General features: G+C 57.5%; 5 protein-coding genes across 5 annotated transcripts; all 5 read left to right on the plus strand.

The window, feature by feature from the left end:
* Nucleotides 1-59: 59 nt before the first annotated feature.
* On the plus strand, nucleotides 60-5857 carry ABB37_01117 (hypothetical protein; the record flags this gene model as incomplete). Its single annotated transcript, XM_015797503.1, has 1 exon — nucleotides 60-5857. The coding sequence occupies exon 1, from the start codon at nucleotides 695-697 to the stop codon at nucleotides 5855-5857; it is 5163 nt and encodes a 1720-aa protein (XP_015663023.1). The 5' UTR covers nucleotides 60-694.
* Nucleotides 5858-6313: 456 nt separating this feature from the next.
* On the plus strand, nucleotides 6314-10476 carry ABB37_01118 (putative protein kinase; the record flags this gene model as incomplete). Its single annotated transcript, XM_015797504.1, has 1 exon — nucleotides 6314-10476. Exon 1 carries the CDS (start codon nucleotides 6964-6966, stop codon nucleotides 10474-10476), a length of 3513 nt encoding a protein of 1170 aa, XP_015663024.1. The 5' UTR covers nucleotides 6314-6963.
* Nucleotides 10477-10966: 490 nt separating this feature from the next.
* ABB37_01119 (hypothetical protein) lies at nucleotides 10967-11492 on the plus strand (the record flags this gene model as incomplete). Its single annotated transcript, XM_015797505.1, has 1 exon — nucleotides 10967-11492. Exon 1 carries the CDS (start codon nucleotides 10995-10997, stop codon nucleotides 11490-11492), a length of 498 nt encoding a protein of 165 aa, XP_015663025.1. The 5' UTR covers nucleotides 10967-10994.
* Nucleotides 11493-11878: 386 nt separating this feature from the next.
* Nucleotides 11879-16519, plus strand: ABB37_01120 (putative protein kinase; the record flags this gene model as incomplete). The annotated part of the gene is made up of 1 exon (XM_015797506.1): nucleotides 11879-16519. Exon 1 carries the CDS (start codon nucleotides 12494-12496, stop codon nucleotides 16517-16519), a length of 4026 nt encoding a protein of 1341 aa, XP_015663026.1. The 5' UTR covers nucleotides 11879-12493.
* A 647-nt stretch (nucleotides 16520-17166) lies between these two features.
* ABB37_01121 (hypothetical protein) lies at nucleotides 17167-20996 on the plus strand (the record flags this gene model as incomplete). The annotated part of the gene is made up of 1 exon (XM_015797507.1): nucleotides 17167-20996. The coding sequence occupies exon 1, from the start codon at nucleotides 17337-17339 to the stop codon at nucleotides 20994-20996; it is 3660 nt and encodes a 1219-aa protein (XP_015663027.1). The 5' UTR covers nucleotides 17167-17336.
* Nucleotides 20997-23188: the final 2192 nt, after the last annotated feature.

Raw genomic sequence — 23188 nt, forward strand, 5'->3', positions numbered from 1 at the left:
TTCTCTTCCTCCGCTCTTTTCTTTCACTGCACCCCGCACATCGAAAACGACCGTTAAAAAGGGTGTCGTGCTGCGCGGACTTTCAGCTGCAGTGAGTTTGATCCTTGTACCTCTTTGAAACGTCTTTTTCTTTTTTAGAATCCTTCCACCGTTTATCATTTTAGCCCGTTCGTATTTTGCCATTCTTATTTCCGCTCCTAACAGTCCCCTCCCCCCTCCCCCATCCTTCTTGCTTTTTCTTCGTGAAGAATCCAGACGGTTGACGTAAGCAGCGAGAGAAGGCTGGAGAAGACGGCGAGGCTCCACCCCACGCAACGGCGCTCCGTTTCTCTTCGTGCATCACGCGCGCGCACACACACACACACAAGCACTAACCGTTTCTTTTCTTTTTTTTTCCTGCCGACCATCGCGCCGTCGGGGGTCGTTGTCGGCGAGAGACTTTGTGCCATGGGCAAGGCAGTAACGAAATCGGGACACGGGTGACGGATGGGTTGACGACTGCGCGACAACAAGAGGAGCCACATTATTATTCTGAGCTCACTTCTGTATTTCATCTCTTCGGTAGAAATTAGCTTCGTTGTTTCCTTTTTTTTTTCTTGTTCTTCTTGCTACCCTTTTGCGTGGGCTACTTCTCATATCGCGAACCTGTTTCTTTTTCATTCCCCCTTTTTATTTCATACCACAGCCCTTTCCGATGCAGTTGTGCAGCGGCGCGGTGAACGTGCATCGTCGCGATGACGTCTGCGAGGACGGCGAGACGGTGCAGTCCATGGCGGTCAGCCCCAACAACAGCGTTCTCGCGGTGGTTACACAGATGCACCTCCACTTCTGGACGGCGGGACCGAAGACGGTGTATTTGACGTCGCTGCTGGTACCCGGCACCTCGCTGGACGACAATCCCGCCATGTTCGTGATCTGGCGTCCTCGTCAAGGCAATCAGCTTGCGGTGGTTACCTCACGTCAAGTGGTTTTCTTCGAAGCCGACATCAACCTCACGGCCGGAGAGTTCCTCGAGAGGGTGGATACGCAGCGCAGCGCCTGTTTTCTTCACCACACCGACTCCGCCTCCCGGGTGTGCTACTCGAGTGAAATTCGCATTGAGGCCGGACTCACCACCGCCGCCGCCGCCGCCGGCCCGTACGCCTTCCTGGTCACCACCACGGCGGGTGTGGTGTACGTGGTGGGCTGGCATCAGCAAGACGTGCTGCACCAATGGACCACCGTGGGGCTGCAGGAAAACGGGCACTTTTTTAGTTCATCGGCGGCGCACGAGGAGGAGACCAACGCAGCCGTAACGGCAGCAGCGTCGGCATTGAACACCACCAGCGCGGCCGTCACCCCTTCCTCTATCGCGTCTTTGGCGGCTCTGCGAGGGCCTGTCGGGGCTCATCCCGCGCCGTCTGTCCTACGAGTGGACCCGCTGCAGCGGCACTATCCTCCATCACCGTCGCAGCCGCAGCCAGACGCACGCCAGCCGAGCTTCCGCAGCGAGGCGGCCTCCTCTCTCATCACCAGCAACCATGACAGCACGAGCGTCGTCCCTGCGAGGGCGGCGCCGCTTACCGAGGCTTTCCTGACAACCACCGCCAAACCACGCCTCCTCGCTGGGGGCAGCATTTGCCCTCCCGGCGCAGCGGTGCGCACAGGCGAGGAGCGCTCGTACAGCGTCTCGCCGGCTGCCTCGCCCACGCTGGTTGTTGCGCCGCAGCTCACCTTGCGATTGGTCCCCGGCGGCGCCCAGCACGGCAGCGCAGGTGCGGAGGATGGCACGGTAGGCGACTCACCAGATGCCATCACGACTCTAGCGGACGCAGAGGCGGGGGCAAAGTCAAGCAGTTTCCTGGCCTCCACCGTCGGCGTCACGGACACTGCCTCGTACAGCCTGACGGACAGCAGCGGTGGTGCAAAGCAACGCCGCGCAAACAACGGAGAGCTCTCCGGCACGATCCTCCACGCCTCTTTTCTGTCGCGGTGGAAGGTGCTCGCCTTTGTCTCGTCGAGCGGGGCTGTGTTGCTGTGTCGGCCCTCCTGCGGCACCAACTTCACCCACAACAAAGTGCAGCTGAAGGGCTGCGTGACACCGATTGTGTCGGCGCACAAGGTGGCCATGAACATGCGGCACTTACTCCTGGCCGTGTGCACCCAGGCCGGCGCGCTCTCGTGCCGCCGTGTGGATGGCTGCTCTCTGGCGATCAGTGCAACGCCGCTGTGGAAAGGGCTGCGTGGGTTGCAGGACCGCTTTTCCTGTTCCTCCTCGCAGTCCCTCGGGCTGATCTCCGCGATGGAGTGGAGCCCGTCTGAGGAGTTGCTGTGCGTCGCCTTCTACAAGCACGGTATGGTGCTCGTGCACTACAGCGGTGCGGTCGTGACGCACCACCTTGCGAGCCCCGCCAGTGCGGTGCTTCTGCGCAGCCCGGGCGCCGCCGGTCTCAGCTCCCGGCGCGTTGACCCCAATGATAGCACCGCGGGGCCCGGCAAAGCTGCCGTGGGCTGTTCTTTTGTCGCGTGGAAGCCGGATGGCACGCGGCTGTGGGTGGCGGCGCCGGACCAGCCGTGCTTCTTCTCCACGCAGCTCTCCCGTGTCTTGACGGCGGACATCGTAGGACCCACCAGCGGCAGCCACACCCCTCTCACCCTCCTTGCTGACAACGCGCTCTACCTCATTGCGGCCTCCGAGGCGACGGGGCGGCAGGGCGTTCGCGAGCTCGTGCTGCTGCCGGACGAGTACCTTCGCGACCAGTTCCCGCTGCTCTACGGTGCGGTGTCGTCTGACGGGAGCTGGGTCGCCTGTGCTGGGCGTCGCGGTGTTCTCATCTTCAACCGCGACCGCTTTTCGTGGAAACTGGCGTCGAAGAAGCAAGAGGAGATGTCCTTCAGCTGTGTGGCCGATCCGGCGTGGTTGCGCGACGTCGCCGTGGCGGTGCCTGCACTGCGAACGGACACGAAAACGTACGAGCTGATGGTGTTTTCCACGTCCAGCGTGTCTCCGTCGCACGCGCTTGCACGGGTGGCGTTGGAAGGCAAGCCGTATCGGCTCTCCTGTGTGCACCAGGACCACCGCAGCGAAGGCTACGTAGTGTTGGTGGACTGCAATCAGGTGGTGCGCGTGTTTCGGTACGACGCCTTCATGGACGCGCCGGGCGCAGCGATGAGCTCCACCGAGGCGACGCCTGCGAAGGCCTACGTGGCCCTCACACCGGTGCTGCACTTGGTACTCTCCGGCGCCCTTGCCAACCCCCTTCACGTGACGCCGGTGTGCATGCGGAAAGAGGAGGATGACCGCGAGAACCCGCAGCGGACAAAGGATCAAATGGAGCTGCGCCTGCTGCTGCATCGTCGCGGCGACCACTCGCTTGTTTGGATCCGCGGGGCGACTACCGCCGCAGCACACGGCGGCGCAGACGCCACAACGACAGCGGCAGTGCGGTCAAAGCCGTCTTCATCCGATGGACAGCTGCCACTCTTGAACGCAGTTTCGGAGCCGTTCGACAATGCAGCGGGCCCGTCCTTTGTGTACCGCTGCTGGGTTGACCGCACGCCTCCTGTGCGTGGCACCGTGCTGCTCACCCACGAGGAAGAGGCAGGTATCGTGCTGTACCACGTCCAGCAGCCAACACAGCTGCTGCCGCGGCGTGCAGCGCGCAGTGCGTCTGCGGGTGGTGGTGGGGCGGCGGTGGTGGAGGTACGACGGATGGCGGTGACCCCGGCGAGAGACACCGAATTGCTGCCGCTCTGCGTATCCCCCTTCGACGGCTACATGCTCTGCGCCGGCACGGACACGTCCATCCCACGACAGGCGCGGCGCGGTCCTCGCGCACTCAGCGTCAACGTCGCAGCTCACCCGCAGCTCGCGCTGCGCCCTGTCCTGTACGCCCACCGCATTCTGTCGTTGCTGCTGCGCGAAGCCATGCCAGGTGGCGGCGACGGTGGCAGTAGGTCGGGGTCGCCGCTGCGGACTTCTCAGAGGATCTCTCCAAATTCCACCAGCTGCGGAAACTTTGCTGCGACCCAGCCGCCCAGCCGAACCACCTCCGAATACGCACCGCTGGCCACATCACAGGTGTCGACGGCTGAAATCGACGGCCGCGTCGCGTCCTTTCTGTGGGATCGCTCGCTCTTTCTCTGGCTGGAGTACATGCGCCTCAACGACACCTTCGAGTCGGTCATGGACTACTTTCTCCACACGGCGCTGAATGAGACACCGCCGGCGGCGGTGCCCGGACTGGGCCGACGCAGCGCCGTCCGCGCCGTCATTGCCCTCCTGCGCAACTTCCCGGAGTTCTACGCCGTCGTTGTCGGCTGCGTGCGCAAGCTCGACTTTACGCGTTGGCATCTCGTGCTGGACTTTCTGGGCACGCCGACGGCGTTCTTCCGCGAGTGTGTGGCGCACCGCTGCTACGCCGAGGCGGTGCACCTGGTGCGGGTGATCATGATGGGCAGCTACCGGCCTGCAGCGACGCTTTCTGTGCAGCGGCTGGCGGAGTTGACGGGCGCGTCAGCGGTGGTGGCTGGCAGCGGCGCGGACCCCCTGGCCCCTCGCTCGCACAGCAGCAACGGCAACCACAGCATCGGCGTCGGCTCGCTGGAGCAGGCCAGTCAATGTGCGATTGAACTCTTCGGCTTATCGATCGACAACGGCGATTACACCGCCGCCTACGATCTCCTGCGGTTTATGGCGCTGCTGGAGGACGAAATCGGCATGCCCGCAGCCGGCGGCATCGACATGGAAGACGGCGGTGGAGGCGGCAGCAGCGGCGCGGACGCTGGCGGCCACCCGTCGGAGAACTTCCTCACGCGGTGGCTGCGTCAACTCACGTTTAGCGGTGCCGCTTATGACGACCCGGACGCCGCAGTGGAGGAGTCGCCGGCGGATTTGGCCGCCCATGATGGCTCGACGAAACCCGGCGCGGCCAAGAAGACAAAGAACCAAATTGGCAACTACCCGACGCTGGTGCTGAACGCTGCCCGCTGCGAGCCCGTCCACGGCGGATGCAGCTCCGAGGAAGCCGCGGAGGAGGTGCAGCGGCAGTCTGCGGTACGGTACATGTTCAATCGACACAAAACACTCCCGGCGGTGGTGCATCAGGAGGCGCTGCGGCTGCTGCTCACCGGCTACGTTACACAGCTGGCGAATCTTATGGAGACGTTCTCACTCTCCGTGACAGACTTTATCCAAGCGGCGACGACGGTGGTAAACTTATCGACGGCGGCAGCCGCTGATGTGGGTGACTCCCGCCCAAGCAATGCGGGGGGCGGCTACACATTGCACCTTCATGAGGTTTTTGACGGACTGCATAAGGAGCTTGGGCTGCCGCGCAGCTTTTTCGTGCCCCACTCAGCGGCGGCTACGACAGCGTGGAATAGCTGGATTGTGGACCATCAGCTCGCTCGCGCGAAAAGCCTTCCTGGGGTGCTGAGTGCCACCAATCCAAAGGTGTGGACCGTCGCCCAGATGGTCCTGTACGCCTCACCGCAGCTGCGCAGCTCCGTCGAGTCCCTCCACCGACTCTTCCGCAGTGTTTATGTGTATAACTTAGCCTTCTGCGTCCTGCTCATGCGCAAATCGGACCTCATCTCCCTGCTGCTTTCGGCCGATGGTGAAGCACAGCCGGCATCCGCGGCGGCAGAAGAGACGCCGCTGAGTGTTGAGGCACGCGTGGATGTCTCGCCGGCCACTTTGATCAACGTCCTGGGTCACCTCGAAGCACTCCTGGCCGTGCCAGAGAACAGCGGCTACAAGCCTTTTTTGCAGGACGTCTTTCAGTCTCTGCCGCCGTCCGCGTTGCGCGCGCACGTCCCCAAGCCAGCTGCTGCCGCCGCAGGTGACGTTCCCACGTTGCACGCGGATACCGTTTAAGAACTCTGTTCTTTTAGATGAGTGATTTTTGAAGTCTGTTAAAGCTGTTGAATAGGCCATTGCCACCCCTCTTTTTTTCTGGTTGTTATTACACATTCACGATTGTGCATAAAAAACACCCACCCACACACATGATGCTTTATGAAATTACTTAAAGCAGAATGGATACAGTTTAAGGAACAAGGAAAACCGGGTGACAAGCGCGTGCTTATCCTTCAAAATTATTGCGTTGGCATATTTTTTGTTTGGTGGACGCACACGATTTCCTCAATTATGCAAATACGCGGAGTTTTATCTTTTGTAGTTTGTTGAGGAAGCGCAGAGGCGGCCGAATCTACTTCCCTTCAGGCAAAGACGGAAGCCGCACGTATTGTTTTTACGCTCCGGCCAAACGCTTATGCGTTTTCTTCTCAATCCGCTCTTCGCTCCTTCGTCATCACTCGTCTCCTCTCATATAGTTTTTTTTCTGTCAGGCGTTGTCGCGACGCGCAACGGGTCACATCGCTGGTCTTCGCCTACATTGAAGAAGCAGTCAACGTTGCACGGGGGACGCCAGTCATACACAGCCTCTCAGCACTACCGTTAATCGATTTCTTGTGTTGACTTTGAATTCCCCCCTCATCGCCCCGTGCGCACTTCGTCTACACTTCATCTTTTATTTTGAAACAGATCCTTTTCTTTTTTGGTACTTTCTTTTTTTTCCTGGCTAGGTTGTCGTACGTTCTTTACTCTTTGAACCGCAGAAGCCGTTTTCTTTTACGCTCTTCTGTGCCGGTGATCGCAGCTGCGCATCAAACATAAGTAAGTCAAACCACTATTTTCGCTTTTCGATTTATTCCGCAGAAACTGGTGTGTATCCCCTGGCACATTCGAAAGCATTGAATTGTCTCCCCCAGCTACGTTTCCCTTCTACGTTTACGTTTTTTTTTTATGACTCTGCAGAACGTGTGTAGATGCGTGTGGGTCAAGAAGTGAACGGTTGTAAAAGGACAAACAACAGTTGCTATACACGCAATCAAATTTAGAAACTTGTTTGCTGTGAGTCGCACGTTTTCGTTCTCCTTGCAGAGGGTGTACATCGACAGATCACAAATTGAAAAAAAAAAATGCAGCCAGAGCCGCAATCTGAGAAGCATAATCACTGCGATGACGCTCTCGCCAAGCTCCCTGCGACGCGGTGGGATCGATTGGTGGCGGTGTTGGAGAAGAACGAGCCAGAGCGCGCCATCGACGCCCCCCACATCTTAGAGCGTGCCAAGAAATTGCACTTGACGGACATGGATCTTTTCTACCTTCTCTCCCTGCACTATCAGGATAACATGTCCCTCATTCTACTGGATGTGCTGAGCTTGTACGCGATGATGACCACTTGGGTAGACTGGATTAAGCAGGTGCAGCGGTGCTTTAGTATTCGGAAAGGAAAGGCGGAGGGAGGTGCGTGCCGGCCTGCCCCTCCGCCACCCGCAGGCGGGGCGCGTGTTGCTGCGGATACGGACTTTGCACTCGCTTCGCGATCGGGAAGCAACCTGGGCAATTCACGACACACCAGTTCCTTGGCTGGCGACTCTTTCTCAACGGGCGCATCGGACAACAACAATAACAATACGCTGCGCGACAGCGGCACCCGTAATGGACGCAGTCGTGGTCACGCGAGCGTGCGCACCAACCGCAGCAAGGTAGGCCGTTTTAGCCACGTCAGCAACATCCACTGCTGCTTCAATCTCGGCCCGGAGTGGGAGTGGGATGGCTCGTTGGATTTTCTGCGCGACGGCCACGTGCTCAGCACGTTGGTCGAGGAGGCGCTGGAGCACTGCGGGAAGCTAGGCGACCTGCAGGATGACCACCGCGCCCACCCTGAGGTACTCAACCGCGGCACCTATGACGTTTTATACCCTTCTTTGGCCGAGATCGATCGCCTGTCGAAGGACCCGGGCGGTGCCGGGAGCACCACCGTGTCCTCGGGTGCCATCGCCTTTGATCCGATCAGCTACTTGTCGTCGTTTACCAGATCTCGCCTCAGCCGTGATCGCCGTGGCGAGGCGCCAGCCTCGAAGGCGCTGAAGCTGATCGAGCAGCAGGGCCGAAACCTCGCCGCAGCGGAGCACTGGGTGACGCGACTGAACGGTATGTGCGAGCACTTTCTTGGCTGGAGGAAGACCGTGCACAAGGGCGAGCAGTTTCTCGACATCTGCAACTCCGACGCCCTAGTCCGTCCCTTGAATGCGGATGACAAGCATCTGCTGTATCGCCTGCACTGGCTGGCGGTCGCCCTCTATCGCACGGTGAAGGACCCGACCATCATCCCCGCCCCACCGCGCCTGAGCTTCATTGCGTGCCGCGACGACTTCACCGGTGTGTTGGACACGTCGGAGGAGGACAACGAAATTGGGCTGCTGGTGGCGACCAAATGCAGCTGCCTCCCCCTCAACACCAAGCTGAGCGTGACGATGCAGAACTTTAACCGCATCCAGTTGAAGCACCCGAAGCTCATTTCCGGGCCCGAGACACTGCCATGCACGCTGGTCCGCGGTGAGACCTACGTCTACTACGCAGACTACCACGTGTTTATGCCGATCTGGTGTGTGCTGCAGTACTACATAAAGCAGTACGACGGCATCCCGTGGCGCTTCGAGCCGAACCGGCAGGAGCGCGATCGCGAGGCGCAAGTGCTCGGGAAAACCTCGTCTGATCTGCGCGTTCGCACGGATCCGAGCAGCGGCGAGTACGGCGCCAGCAGCAGCGGGGCAGTGTTCGACCTGACGGTGCAGAGCTCTACTGTACGCCGGGGGCGTGACAAGAACACGGCAGAGCAGTCGGCCACAACACGGCAGACGCGGAACCCGGCCGGTCCGTCGGTGCGGGGGTTGGAGGCGCTCGCCTCGCCGGAGCATCGACAGTCCATCCCGGACTCTGCCAACTTGTCGCCGCTCTCCGCGCATGCCGCCCAAGCGAAGAACGTCGCCTTTGCCACCGTGCGTCGTAACCCGGTCACGGCAGCAGCAGCGGCATCCCCGAGTTCCAGCTCTCTACTGGCTGCACTGCCCACTCCTCCGGCCCGCTCCCCTTTCCCCCCGCCGCCAATTGAGGCATCGGCGGCCCCCGCTCCTCCAGCACACTCTGAACTCAATCCCTCGATGGCGGCAACGAGCACCAGCAACCACAGCAACGTCTCGAACGGCGAGGGCGCGCCGCTGTCAAGGAGCACGACGGGGGACCAGGCATCCAACGCGATCTCCGACCTCGCCAACAGCATCTCTTCCGTGATGCCGCCCAACTGTCGGCAGGCGACCACCGCGGCTTCGGCGATGGAGTGCAGTACGCAGCTGCTCTCCACCGCGATAAGTGTGGGCCATAGCACGTTCTCCGCACAGAATTCCGTTGGTGCCGATGCGGGCGAAGGGCGTGAGGAGAACAGCAACGACGCAGTTGCGGCCTACCGAGCTTCGGAGCCGCGAAGGGCGGCCTCCGGTGAGAACGAGGCAGTCGAGCAGGAGGCGGCCGTCGGGGCCGCTGCGGTGAAGGTCTCGCCGGTCATCACGCCGTCGTGCACGATTTCGTGCTCGCCGAGCTCGCACGTGATGGTGAGTCGGGAGACCTTCAACTACGCTTGCATCGAAGAGGAAGAAGAATACGACGCTGGTGCGGCAACGGATGCCTCGGCAATGATGTACAGTGAAAGCCGCAAAATGCTGCGCAACTTCACAGCCTCCGTGGTGCAGGAGTCGGACCGCAACGGTATCCTCATTTTATCGCACCACTTCCGTGTCAGCGGCGGTCCGATCGGAAAAGGCGCCTTCGGTGCGGTGTACAAAGCCCTCAATCTCGACACCGGCCGCATTGTTGCCGTCAAGCAGTCGCGTGCCTCCTACGACGACAAGACGACGGACTTGAATTGGCGCGAGTTTCAGACCTGGTCGATGCTGCCCCTGCACGCCAACGTGATCATCTTCTACGGCGCCTCGAAAGAGGTGGATACGCATCAGCTACTGCTCGTGATGGAGTACGCCAGCGGTGGGAGCATCGTGCAGCTCTACCGGCAGTTCCGGCCTATTCCCGAGCCGCTCTTCTACGACCACGCATGCGGGATGGCGCGTGGCATCAAACACCTTCACGATCACAACGTTATACACGGCGATGTGAAACCGGAGAACGTGCTGACGCGCTCAGATGGCAGCGTGGCTATCACCGACTTTGGGTGCAGCCGCTTCTCCATCGCGAGCTCCGACAGCGACAGCTCGACGCTGCAGCCGGCACAGAGGGACAGCAACTCCTGGCAGCTGTTTGGCACGGCGGCGTACATGGCGCCGGAGGTGATTCTGAACGAGCCGCACCTGAAGTCCGACGTGTGGGCCTACGCGTGTACGCTGCTGCAGCTGTGGCTGGGCAAGTCGCCGTGGTCGGGTGGGGTGCGGCACTTTTCGGCGCAGGACTCCGTTCCGCTGATGTTCTACATCGCAGATGAAGACGTCGTGCCGTTCACAGAGGAGCAGATGGAAAACTCACCTCGCTGGCTGCAACGCATTGCACAGCGCGCTTTCGAGCGAGAGGTGGATAAGCGCTGCACGATGGGCGAAGTGATCAGCATTTTGAACGAGTACAGCCGGGCGTATATACAGTAACTGTGCCACTTCCGAGTCAGAGAGGTTTTTGCAGAATAATGGTTTCCTGTTCTGTTCTTTTTCAGGTTTTTTTTCTTATCTCAGCTTTTGTTGCTGTTACGCTAATTTTTCGTTTGCATCTCCTCCTTTGTTTTTAACTGATCAGCTGCGCTGTGTTATCATTTTTTTCCTTTCTTCAACACAGGCAGTGTTTTCTCGTAGCAACCCTTAAAGCAACACTCTACCAAAGCGCAGCGCTGTGTGTGTATGTGTGTGCCTGTTTGTGTGTTAGGATCTGCACGCAGCGACACTGGCGCTGCCAGGCACAGTCTCTGTGACTTGCACTCTGCTTGTATTCGAGGTGTGCACTGTGTGCGGCTTCTGAGTTGACCGAGGACTTTTTTTCACCTCTCGACTCTACGTCGCCCACGATGCTCCTGTTTCATTTCTTCTCTCTAAAGGCTGAAAACCTGTTCTTTTGTCTCCCCCCACCCTTTCTGTTCTTTCTCGCAGAGGATCTCTGCTTTTCTGAAGTTTTCATGGGCCTCGACATCCTTGAGATCGATACCAGCACGCCGCACCCGGGTGTCACCATCGACGGCAGCGTCGCCCAGCGAGAAACCAACGGCGGTTGGGTGACGCTGCGCTCCAAGGTGCCGCTGACTGCCGCAAACCACCAGTGGGCGGTCCGCATTTTAGATCAGGGCGAGGGCGCCGATGGATCCGGGTTCATGGTGGGTCTTCTTCCTCAGTTGAGCACCACCCTTGCCAACGCGACCGGCAGCAAGTACATTTCTGAGTTGGGCGGGTGGTGCTTCTCGCGTGCCGGCGACACCTACGGCACGTGGAAGTGCGACCGCTTCCCCTACTCTACCGGCTGCGTCGTCGAGTTCGATTGGGATGCGTCCACCAACACGCTATACATGGTCAGCGGGAACAAGAAAGGCACCGGCCACATCCCCGCGTTGAAGGAGAACGATATGATATACCCGGCTGTCTCCATGTACTACTTAAACCAAAAAGTGGCCTTCGTTTGACGTTGTGTTGTGGTGTTTTGTTCTGGTGTGTACATAGCTATCGATAGTTATCTGCTGAGTGTGCCGCGGCATTAATAATGTTATTTTTTTTTCCTTTGAGGGGACTATGTGTTGTCACGACTCTGCTGTGCATTCATTATCAGAAAACGCCAACCGAAAGGAACAGGAACCATGCGTCTTCTCACATTTGGTAGAACTCATTAAGCAGAGGCGGCCTCTGAAGCGCCGCATATGTACCGTATCCTGACGTCCTCTGCACAGATCTACGGTGGTGCACGAAGCGATCCGTATAGTAGCGGGTTCGAAGCGCTCTCCTTTTACCCTTTCATTCATCTCTCCTATCTTTATTCCCCCCCCCCTCCCCATTTGGCTCAATCCCTTTTAAAAGGAAGGTAAAACTAATTGCTCTTTTTTTGTTTTTCCTGTTCTTGCAGAGAGTGCCCTCACATGACGCACCGGCGGGGCGGACACAGGATCGAACAGTTGTTAGCTCGTCCAACACCCGTTGCTTTCACACACTCACACAAAAAGAATTTGTTTCTCGTCGGACTTTTATTTTCCTCCTTTTTTTTTCTGACTACTGAAATTATTTTCGTCCGCTTCTCCCCCCACTAATCCGCTCATTTACGTGTGTGTATTGCGTACTGTTCCACGTTTTATCTTCGTGCTGTCTTCCTTTTCCTTTATTACTTTGCTCCCCGGTGTGGCCTGTGCGACCCAAAAACAAAAGCCACACCGGTCATCGTACAGCACTAACGTGGCTCCGTACTCTGTTCGTCTACCTCTGCCATTTCCGAGCGGCTGGGCGCAAAGCGCAGCTGGACCACCGCGGAGAGGAGCGATCATCGAATCCTTTCATGTATAGTTTTTTTTCTCATTTTTCTAAAATTAAATGTATGTTCTCAATAGACTCAAATAAAGACCCCCAACTAGTGCCAAGCTCCGTTGACACCCAACACACACACACACACACACACACACAAAGTATAGGTAACGTGTATATGTATCCCGATCCTTCAGAAATAGAGGGGCGACGGCTGCGGCGGAAGTTAGAGCGCTCCCCCGCCCACCCGCCATTGGTGGAGATTACAGTGGAGGACGAGGCGGTGCATGGGTGGCCAAACTGGCAGCAGTTCTCTCCTCAACTTCGCCTGCCCGACTTCACGCCGCCCTTGTCCTTTACGGGCTCCAACGGTGCCTGGTGTGCGTCGCTGTCCGCTGCGGGAGAAACTCTTCTCCCCGCAGGCGACGGAAGTGGCAGTGGCGCTTCTCTACGCGAGGACCTGTGGCATCTGCAGAAGCGGCAAGGGCTGCAGGTGAGCACGGTGACTTTGCTGGTTCTTGTGTTGTGCTTCGGTGTCTGCCTGGTTGGTCTCTTTGGCTTTCTCCCAATGTTCCTTATCGGGTCTCGTGACATCACCGTGGCGGTGCAGCTCGCCCAGGCGCAGGCCGTGGCGAGTATCGTGGCCTCCACCTCCATGACGATGAGTCGGCTGCCCAACATAATTCATTTTGTTGTGGCGGCCTACATGTCGACGCTGGAGGGCGCCGCACCGCACACGGCGGAGCGCGACGAGGAGGTCGTCTTCTTCCTCGCCAATGTGATGAGACAAGTGCGTTACCGGGACTTTCTCACCTTCATGACCGGGGTGCACGCCACACCTGGGCGGGAGCGGCTTGTGGGTGTTTCTGCCTTGCACAGCAACACCACGCTTGCGTCTGCAGTGGCAACCGCCAATGAGACGGCGGTGCTGTACGCCGTAGACGACGAGACGCACCTTACGAAGGTACCCTATACGGTTGTGATGGATACGGGCATATCCATCAAAGACTACATTTCAACCCGCTGGTGCAGCGCACAGGACCCGTATGTGGAGACGAATCCGGGTGGGATGAGCGCGTCCGCGGCGACGACGGAGGTGTGGAAGCCATGGAACTACACACGGCGATTTACGTACTTTAGTTTGATGGTGCCGCTTCCACCGTCATCGAAGGCCGGCATTCGAGGCACTTTTGTAGAAGGAGGGCTGCGCAGCTCGTACATTGCAAACATGGTGCGTGACCACTTCCGCTACGCCGTTCGTGAACATGGGTGTTACATGCTGGTTGACCTATCGCGCGATCTTGTGGTAGCCAACTCGTGGAACCAGTCTTTTCGTGGAGTGGAGGGCCTCGACGACGCACACGACCCCTTTAGCGTGGCGAACATCGACCATCCGCTCATGAAGGCGGCAGTGAACGCTTTAGAGAAGCGGAAAAACCATCAAGGCGTGGCGGAGCGGATCACCAAAATGCAAGACGAGCAGCTCGTTTTTCGTTACAACGGCAAGATGGCTGTTCTTCGCGTGTCACCCATTCGTGCGTCGCCCGGACTTGACTTGATGTTCCTCTCCGTCATCATACAGCGCGATTTTTTTACGAACATCAACCAAACGCTGAGCTCGCTGACCTACACGATGTTCGCCGCCGTGATCGCCACCGCTGTTGTTTCGTACGTTGTGGCGGTCTACTTGCGCGACGCCGTTCAGCACCTCACCGTTGCCCTGCGCGCCTCCTCCAAGCTACAGTTCACCACCGAGTTTGGCTCGTGTTGCTCGCCGCATTCTCGCATTGTTGAGGTGGAAGACGTCGAGGAAACGTACGCGCATGTGCAACAACAGCTCATGACCCTCAAGACGATACTACCGGGCTCGCTGCTGATCACGGAAAACAACATTGCAGGCATCTCCGACGGCGAGGTAGCGATCGCGAGGAAGCGTCGCAAGTCGGCACACACAGGCGATTCGGTGTCCACCGCGCACGACGAGAACGGTGAGAGCAGCGGCAGCGACAGCCTCTGCGACTCGAACGTCTACTTGAGCTCCGGCAACTTCGCCGGCGGGGAGAAGATCGACCTCCTCTCCGTTCGATTCTCCCGCAGCTGGCAGCAGAACGTCGTGCTCAACACAAAAGTTTTTAACGAAAAAGTGAACGTCTTTCGCAAGCAGTACTGCACTCTCGTGTGGATTTGCCGGTACTACACCGTCGGCGTGGATGAGGCCACGCTCGACCGATTCTTTGACGTGGTGTACGACGCGGCGATAGAGTGCAAAGGATGTATACAGTCGCTGCGGCCTGATTACGTCGTTGCCGTTTTCAACGCCCACACTTCCCTGCCCATGCACGCCAAACTCGGGTGCGAGTTTGCGTTGGCGATTCGAAAACGCCTGCCGCGGTCGGCGACGGAGAAGCACAACACGTTGATTGACACGAACAACTACTACGTCGGCACGTGCGGCATGAAAAACGGATTTAAGAGTCGCGTGGTGTTCGACGTTATGCCTGTTCGCTGCATCGACAGACTCATGCGGGAGAAGCACTATCATCCGATCGTTGTGACGCAGAACACGGCGAAGCACCTGGAGTACCACGAGACAGTGCCCTTCGACGTCATCACGGTCCCTTTCCACGCTGCCCCTTACACCCTCTACGAGCTGCGTGACGCGAGTACGGGCAACATTGCGGAGATGCAGCGAACGGCGGGGCTGTTCCGCAGTGGGTTTCAGCAGATGCGCCTGGGCGATTACGCCAACGCGTTGAAGTCCTTCGCCCGCGTCGACGCTTCTGATGTGACGGCGCAGCGGCTGCGGCTGCTCTGCATGCAGAACATTCGCGAGGGCAACAAGGAACCCTACATGTACTACTCGCATTTTCTCAAGTTCCGCATTCTCTCTCGATTGGTGCACCTGCGCAAGGGCGCCAACCTGCAGCTTTTCGCAGAGCGCATGTGGATGCAGACCCAGGTCGGCGGCTTCTTCGCCCTCGGGCCGGTCACGCAGGCGGTGCACAGCGAGGTGAAGGGCAGCGCGCACGACTACCGAGAGATTTGGACAGGTTTGAGAAGCGACCGCCGTGGTGCCAGCTCCGTCAACGTGGCCGCGAACAGCAACAACGACACGGTCTCGTCCACCTCGCTGACGCTGGCGTCGTCCCTCACCGTGCAATCGCTCGACAGGCTCGGTCGACCGTTGGGGTACGAGGCGGCGGCGGAGTCGAGTCAGAGCAACGCGCCAAGCGCCGACGAGCGGGAGAGTGCGTTGATTGAGTGGGTTGACTTCCAATCCGCCTCGGATACCGACGACGCTGAGGTGGTGGCAACGCGCGGTACAGCCTCGGCGGCGGCAGCGGCAGATTCGATCCTGCTCTGCCTGTTAGACAGCAACGGCGAGAAGTGGAACCGCGCGTTGAAGGCAGATCACACAGGACCCGCCAGCACGGTGTACCACGCGATCGCCGACGACGGGGTGCAGGCGGCCATCAAGTTTCTTCCCAAGAAAAACCGCCGAATCCCGGAGGCGCGTCTGTACAACGAGATTATGGTGATGGCGAAGCTGAAGCACCTCAACATTGTGAAGTACATCTCGTACGTCTGGACGGCGGCACACATCGGCATCGTCATGGAGTACGCGCCAGGCGGCAGTCTGCGGGACACCATCGACAACTTCGGAGCCCTGCCCGAGTCGTTGGTGCGGCGGTACATGGTGGACATTTTGCACGGCCTCGCATACCTGCATCGCGGCGGCATCACACACGGCGACGTGAAGCCGCACAACATACTGCTCGGTGCAGATGGTGTCTGCAAGCTGTCCGACTTCGGCTCCACGGTGAGCGAGGCGACCGACCTGGCTCGGTCGAACGGCATGCTTGAGTTTCGTGGGACGGCGGTGTACACTTCGCCTGAGGTCGCCTCCGGCTGGCAGCCCACCGCCGCGTCGGACATTTACTCGCTGGGTATTTGCTTTCTGGAGATGTTGATGGGCCGGCTGCCTTGGCGTTGGACCGATCCGCAGTCGCACGCGCGAAGCGGCGAATGGGTGAAGATGCGAGAAGTAGCCTTTGTCCAGGCCGTCGGCCGAGGCGAGATCAAACCCTTCATCTCGAGGCAGCTGTCCAAAGCAGCGCAGGAATTCGCGCAGGCGTGCTGCTGCACCTCACCCGCGGAGCGAGCGACCGTTACGGAGCTTCTTTCCTTTCGCTTTGTTCTTTGACTGCGGTGTTTTTCTCTTGTGTGTCTCTCAGTGCGCGTGGATGTGTTGTGTGGGGCTTCTGTCGGGGAGGGCAGAGCGGGAGGAGGTTCTTTAGTCAGCGGAAACGCTAGCTTCTGTCAAAGAGGGAAAAAGTGGATAAATGGAAGCGCTCTGCCACACCGCTTCGTTTTTTTCCTTGTTTTTTCTTCGCTCTTCTCTGTCGCGGTTTGGCGAGAATCGGCTGAATGTGGAGGAGACGAACCTGGATGGTGCAGATGTAGACTTCTCTCTTTTTTTTTTTGCTTTCTACGAGTACTATCGAGCCGGCTAAATTGCCGCTCCAATCCATCGAAGTGGGAAGCAACGACGGTGTGGTGTACAGGAAAGCAGACACAAAACTTGCTTCGTCACGTGGAGACGTGAGGACGCAGATGAACTGGGAACGGAAAATCGTCAGTTGGTGCGTTTCTTTGCTTTGCTCGGAAGACGAAGCTGCTGTTTGGATGGCGAGGGGCCAATGACAGGAGCACTTCTTGCCCATTCGCCGTTGCGAGAGTAGCTGGTGAAGTCGGTGGCCACGCCGAAAAGCCTCTGTATTCGCGTCTTCTCTTCCACGTCGTCTGGCTTCACTCTCCCTCCCTCCCCTTCCCGTTTTAACAACCACAAAAAGCCAAAAATGCTGTAGCAGCGCCAGTCAGTTGTGACCCGTGTTTGATCAAACAACACGTGTTTTCAGAGAAGAGAAGAAGGGGACAAAACACACTTTCCACGAGCGCACGGGAACTCCTATTTCAGCTCTTTAACCCCCTCCCCCCCAACTCGCCGTCTCATCCGCTGGATGGCGGACAAAGGCACTCGAAGCAAATCAAACTTTACTTCAGAGCAGAACACAGAATCTTTTGCAGAGTACATTTCTCACCTCGCGGTCGACCTCTCGCGATTGCTGGCGGACCCTCGGCAGTACCCAGTGATAGTAGTGCACGGCGACTCCTCCTCTTCTGTGGCACTGCTGTACCGCATTCTCCCTATCGTGGCGCTTCATGCGTACTCTCCGCACGGCGGTAACGTCCGCGATACGGAAGCGACAGAATCGAAAACAACAGCGGAGGAAAACGATGCGACGTTCCGCCCCTCCGTGGTGCGACTCGTAACACACGAAGGTGCCTTTCACACCCCGCAGGACTGCGCCGATGGGGAGACGTTTGTGGACGTGCTGCCAGCGTTGCATCACAGCGGAGAGCATCCCTCCGCTGCCCCGGAGACGGCGACGGAGTACGACGCACCTGACGAGACCGTGAGGCCAGCAGGTCCGTCGACTGCGACGGCAGCGGACGAGAGCCGGCGCACAAGCACACAGGCGTTCACGGCGAAGTTTCTCCACTATCTGCAGAGCAAAGATCCTTTTGGCGCTGGTAAACGGTCCTCTCTTTCTGGTAACGGTGAGGCGACCGAGCTGCCGTCCACGTTGACAGGTCCCACATCGCAGTGGGCGAATGATGAGGGCCCCACCAGTATTGAGGGTAGCGCAGTGCACGACGGGGAAGAGAGTGTGCACTGGGTGGTGCCTCTGTGGCTCGGTGTTCACCCATCTGATCTGCACAACGTACTGAGGGAGTGGCGCACCGTCCTGTGCGGCTCATTGAGGTACGAGACAGCCACATTGGTGCTCTTTGTGAACACCGAATTTGCCAGCGACTGGCTGGAAATGGGCGCGCGTGCGAGTGCAACATCGAGAATGCGTCGGGGAAAGGGAGACTCGGTGTCCTCGAGCGGTTCGTGCGGCCCCAGCTCCGTCTACTGGAGAGAATTCACGAGTGCGTCGAGGCTTGCTTATTCGTTGCTTCGGGTGGCTCGAAACACTCCTTTACAGCAAAAGTTACGTGGAGTGACGGAGACGGGGGGCGTGTCAGTCGGGGCGAACGCGACGTCCGTGCAGCCAACAGGCCGTTACGTCCACGACGACTTACACGAATTAAACACGAGTGACCTTTCCGGCGTGCGCTTACCGTGCCTTTCGTGCCGACGTGATATGGAGACAAGCTTTTCTTTTCGCGGGTCAATCTTGAAGGGTATCTTCCGCACTGTAAAGGAACTGACATCCAGCGTGTATTGGTGTTGTTTGGCGCGCAGCGCCAGCAAAGTCGATCAAGTGAGAAGAAGAAAGCGTGCTCTTGCCGTTCACACGGCCGTGCTTTTTCCGAGCTGGCAATGGCTCTTGCCTTGTGGAAGACCACAAGGACCCGCTCACGTACCAGCGGCTCTCCCGATGTCCTCGCCGCCTCACACCGCTGCTGCTGCCGCCGCACCTATCTTCCCGTACATCCTCGTAAGCGATGCAGCCGCGCAGGATGCAGAATTGAAGCGGGCGGTGCGGCGAAATGCGATCAACGCCGCCACTTTACGCCTCATGAACGCAGCTGCAGGTGTATGCCAGAACGTGAGGAACGACGCCGCTGCCGACCTCCTGCACCCGACGCCGCGCTACTACGCACCTTTTGTGGCAGACGGCGGTCCGCCGCTCACGTTGGACGGCTGCCTCGCTGACATTTTCGTGCTCGAATTTATGCCGGACTGCGCGAGGGGCCGGGAGTGGGAAAGCTGGGCGAGTTGGCTGCAGCGCCATCCGCCAAATCAACACGCTGGCGTATCCCAGCGAAGGCGCTACGATGCGTCGTTGCGACTTGTTAAGGCGACGGAGGCTTTTGTGGCCACGCCGCTGCCAAACCGCGCCGTGACGACGGCTCTTTTGAAGGCCGTCATGCGCCTCCTGTCGGACTTTGGGAAGGGTCGAGGTGTCATGTCGTGGCCGCTGCTCGACGCACGCGAAGGCCACCGCCACCCCCGCGTTGCGTTCACCATGACGTACGAGTTTTTCGCTCCTCCCTTTACATACGCGGCACACAGTTATGAAAGAGGAGGAGCTGCTGTTGCAGACGGTGCAAGCGTCGAATCTCAGTTCAACTCGTCAACCAATGGCTCACATGTGAGCCCCAACACAGGACTCACCATCACGCCCGTCACAAAGGTCGGCGCATCTCACGGAGCGTCGTTCCCCACCGCGACTGTAGCTTCTGCGCCGCCCGCCACCCCTTGGTTGCCGTATGATCTCAGTCTTGTGCATTCGGTAACGTCGCTCTTAGCACGCTTGCGTTCCTTCGGTTGGGTTCTCGTGTGGCAGGAGGATCACCGACGCTGGCCGACAGCCGTCGCCCCACCTTGCATGTATGAGAAGGACTCGGCGAGCTTTTCGCACAACTTCCGTGGTGGCAGTACAGAGACGGCGGCAGGGTCAGGAACAGGTGAAGGACCGACAACAGCAAACGGACTCCCTGTCTCGTCCACTGCTCTGCAAAAACGGGTGTCTAGTTTGTTGGAGGAGTGGCGCCAAGAGCAGCGGCAGCGCCATGACGTGCGTTACGACATGGACCCTGCCACGCGTCCTTCCCGGCTAAGAGCTTTCTTTCCAGCGCTCGACCGCATGCTGGCGGAGGACGCCACACTTTCTCAAAACCTCGAGCGTGGCCTGCACAGTCCCCTTTTTCCTTCTCCCTACACGAGCCTCGATGTGTGGCAGGCGGCCATGGTGCCGGAGGAGGCCGGCATGTACCTTTGGGAAGGGCAAACGGTTTTCCTCGACAACGGGCAGTGTGGCACCATTGTGGATTTCAAGCCGCCTTCGCCGAAGCTGTTTTTGCCGTGGGCGTCGCATCCAACGAAGGAGGAGCAGCGTCTATGGCGCGCACAGCAGCAGCGGCACGCCGCCTTTCTTCGCTTCTACCGCTGGCGCCGCCGTCTGCACGCCAACAACGCGCCCTCCCGCCACCTCGCCGCTGCCTACACGGCGCTACCCTCGTACGTCACGCTGCGGGAGCAAGACGTGTACCCCGTCGTCCGCGTCTCGTCTCCGGCTTCTGGCGACCGCAGCATCCATCGTACCCAAAGCAGCAGTGGCCCTTCTACTTCTTCACCCCCTTCTGCCTTCACCGAGGCGTCGTCAGAGGGCATGCTTGTGCACCTGCTGCCCACGAGGGTTGACACCATTCCCGTGAAGTACCCCACCACGTGCGTGCTGACCGTGCAGGAGCAGGAGAGCTGGTACGAAGCGCACCCACGCGTCTCACGTCCGCCCTACCCGCTGCGCAACATGGCGTGGCAGCTCACTTTGACGGGTCACCGCCGTGTGAGTCAGGTGACGCTCCTGTCGCTTCCCCTTTCACCGCATCGGGTAGAAACATCTGCGTCGTTTTTTATGGCGCAAATCTTCAGCATTACCCAGCGACCCCTGCGCTGCCACCGGCTGCCTTTCTCGCTAACGAAGGATCTAATGCCGTGTGACGTGTCGGCGGTAGATCGGTTGGGTGAGCAGTGGGCCCACCTTCATCACAACGCACGCAAGAAGAACGCGTTGTTGTCCCTTGCAGCTATTCCGTTTTCCCACAAAGCTCATGAGGTCCCCTTCGGATACATTCGATGGGCATCGTTCTTTCAGAAAAAATGATGTTGATACCTATCTGCTGTTAGTCGTTTTCTGCTATTTTTGTTTGTTTCTTCCTGGCGTGTGTGTTCACGCCTTTTCCACCACGTTACGTTGGTGTCTGCTCATCGCAGCTCATTTTGTTAACGAGCTACATAAAATGTTTCCCGTCTCATCGGTTCAAAAAGCACGTCTTCACAGCAGGTGGCAAAAGCCATCGTTTGGAAAGCAGAAGCTATCCTTCCAATGCATCGACACGATGCGAGAAGTGCCTGCAAAGCATGCATGTGTATGAAAACACTTCCACCAATCCGAATTGTTACGCGTCGTAACGCTCCTCGTTTGCAGCGTTAAAGAGTTTTTTTTTTTGTTTATGTGTTCCGCTGCTGTCTCGATGCTGCTGATCATTCCCTTCTTGCTCTTCTCGTTTTCCTATCCTCTCTCTTCTTCATTTTGATGCAGGAGCGTTTCTTAGATAAAAGAGACCTTTTATTTTGGTGCTCATCTTTTTCTGCTAATTCGCGACGACTACGCATTTAAGCTGGGCAACAACAGCAGCGGAATAGTTGCGGACACTCTGTACAAATACATACATATATAAGCAACAAGAAGGTGCATCACGCCTCACTCCTGTCTGCTTGATCGTATTGTGTCAAGCACTGATTCGTGACATCTCTTTTGTTCGTGCAGCTACACGCGACATACACTCAGCTTTCTTGTTTGTGTCTGCGCCAGGAAAGAAAACTGGTGCCGCGTTTTGTTCAGCAACTGTCACGCATAAGCACCCCGCCAGACGAAGAAAGAAGAAAGGGGTGGGTCTGCGGAATAGCCGCAACGCTCTGTTGTCTCGGGATCAGCTCTACGATTTTTCCCCGCTGTTTATTTTTCTTTACGTGTTCGTTTTCATTTCTTCTTCACAATTTCTTATTTTTCTCTCTCTCGCTCGCTGTATATAATTATTTATTGATATCCGTTTTCGGCAGATTGTTTCTCTGTCTCTCCGTCGTTTTAGTCTTTTGTTTTTTTCCCACTCGCGCATCGTATTTTTATTGCTGCAGCGACGTTTTCTGTTGAGCAAAAATTCGTCTAAGCAGTGCTCTTTCTTCCCCTTTTCTCTTGTCTCTTCCCTGCTGGTGTTTTGCTTCTGAGCTGCTTTCCCCATAATATACATATTTCCTCTTTTCTCCTTTCTCTTTTGTCTTCTTCCTTCTTCCGCCCTCGTTCGGTATTACACTTGGCACCCACAGATCTCTCTGGGTTTACGCCGCGTTTACGGTCTCACGCTAAATAGGTAGCGTACGCGTACGTTGTAAAAAAGAAGAAACCCACATATTCTGAACCTCACTGTAAACGCGGGCACAAGGGTGGATTGCGGGTGTCAACAGAAGAAAGAACGAGGACACGCAGAAAGACGAGCATGGTTTCGTTGCGCCTCTGTTACTTGTGCCACCTTTCCTTTCCCCCTGCTCTTCGTGTTTCGCAGTTGCAGTGATTCATACTCTTTCTCCTCTCTTCACTGACAACAACGAGCCAACGAATCAAACCACGAAAAAAAAAACTCTGTTTTCAATTTTTTTGTCCCTCCCAGTTCGAATTTCTTTGTCTCGCAAAGGGACCCCCCCAAAAAAAAACGTTCTGCAACTTTTTCTCTCTCCGTCAACCCCGAAGAGAGCAGCGTTACAGCCTCATTATTGTTTGCGCACTCTTTGTCGTCTTTATTGTCATACAGTTCATAACTTCATCGCTGACTGGAAAGGGAACCTTGCTTTTTTTTTCCTTTCACGAACTGTTTCTACGTAGAATCTGTGTGCCACTGTGTGCGTGTGTGCCTCGCTGAAGGTTTTTTGTTTGTTCTTTGCTGCTGCTGCTGCTGCTGCTGCTGCTGCTGTGAGTGTTGAAGCACACCTCGGTGACACCGGTGACTTAAGTCTTCGAATTCCACCTTCTTTAAAAAGTTTTTTTTTCCTGATCTGTTTTATTTATTCATTTGTTTTTACTTGTTTGATATCTTTTACTTTGAATAAAGCGTCAAGCAGCGCTCTTTTGTTTCCACACACACCGTCGACAGATTTTGTCCTCAGTATTATTATTGTCGTTGATGTTTCCGATCTATTAAAGAAAAGGTAAAAATAAGTCGCGTTCGCCAGCAACAACGACACAAATAAACACACATATATTTCCGTTCATATTCTCCAGCGTTCTTCACCGCACCGGCA

This window comes from Leptomonas pyrrhocoris, assembly GCF_001293395.1.
Source record: "Leptomonas pyrrhocoris isolate H10 chromosome Unknown, whole genome shotgun sequence".
NCBI lineage: Eukaryota > Euglenozoa > Kinetoplastea > Trypanosomatida > Trypanosomatidae > Leptomonas > Leptomonas pyrrhocoris.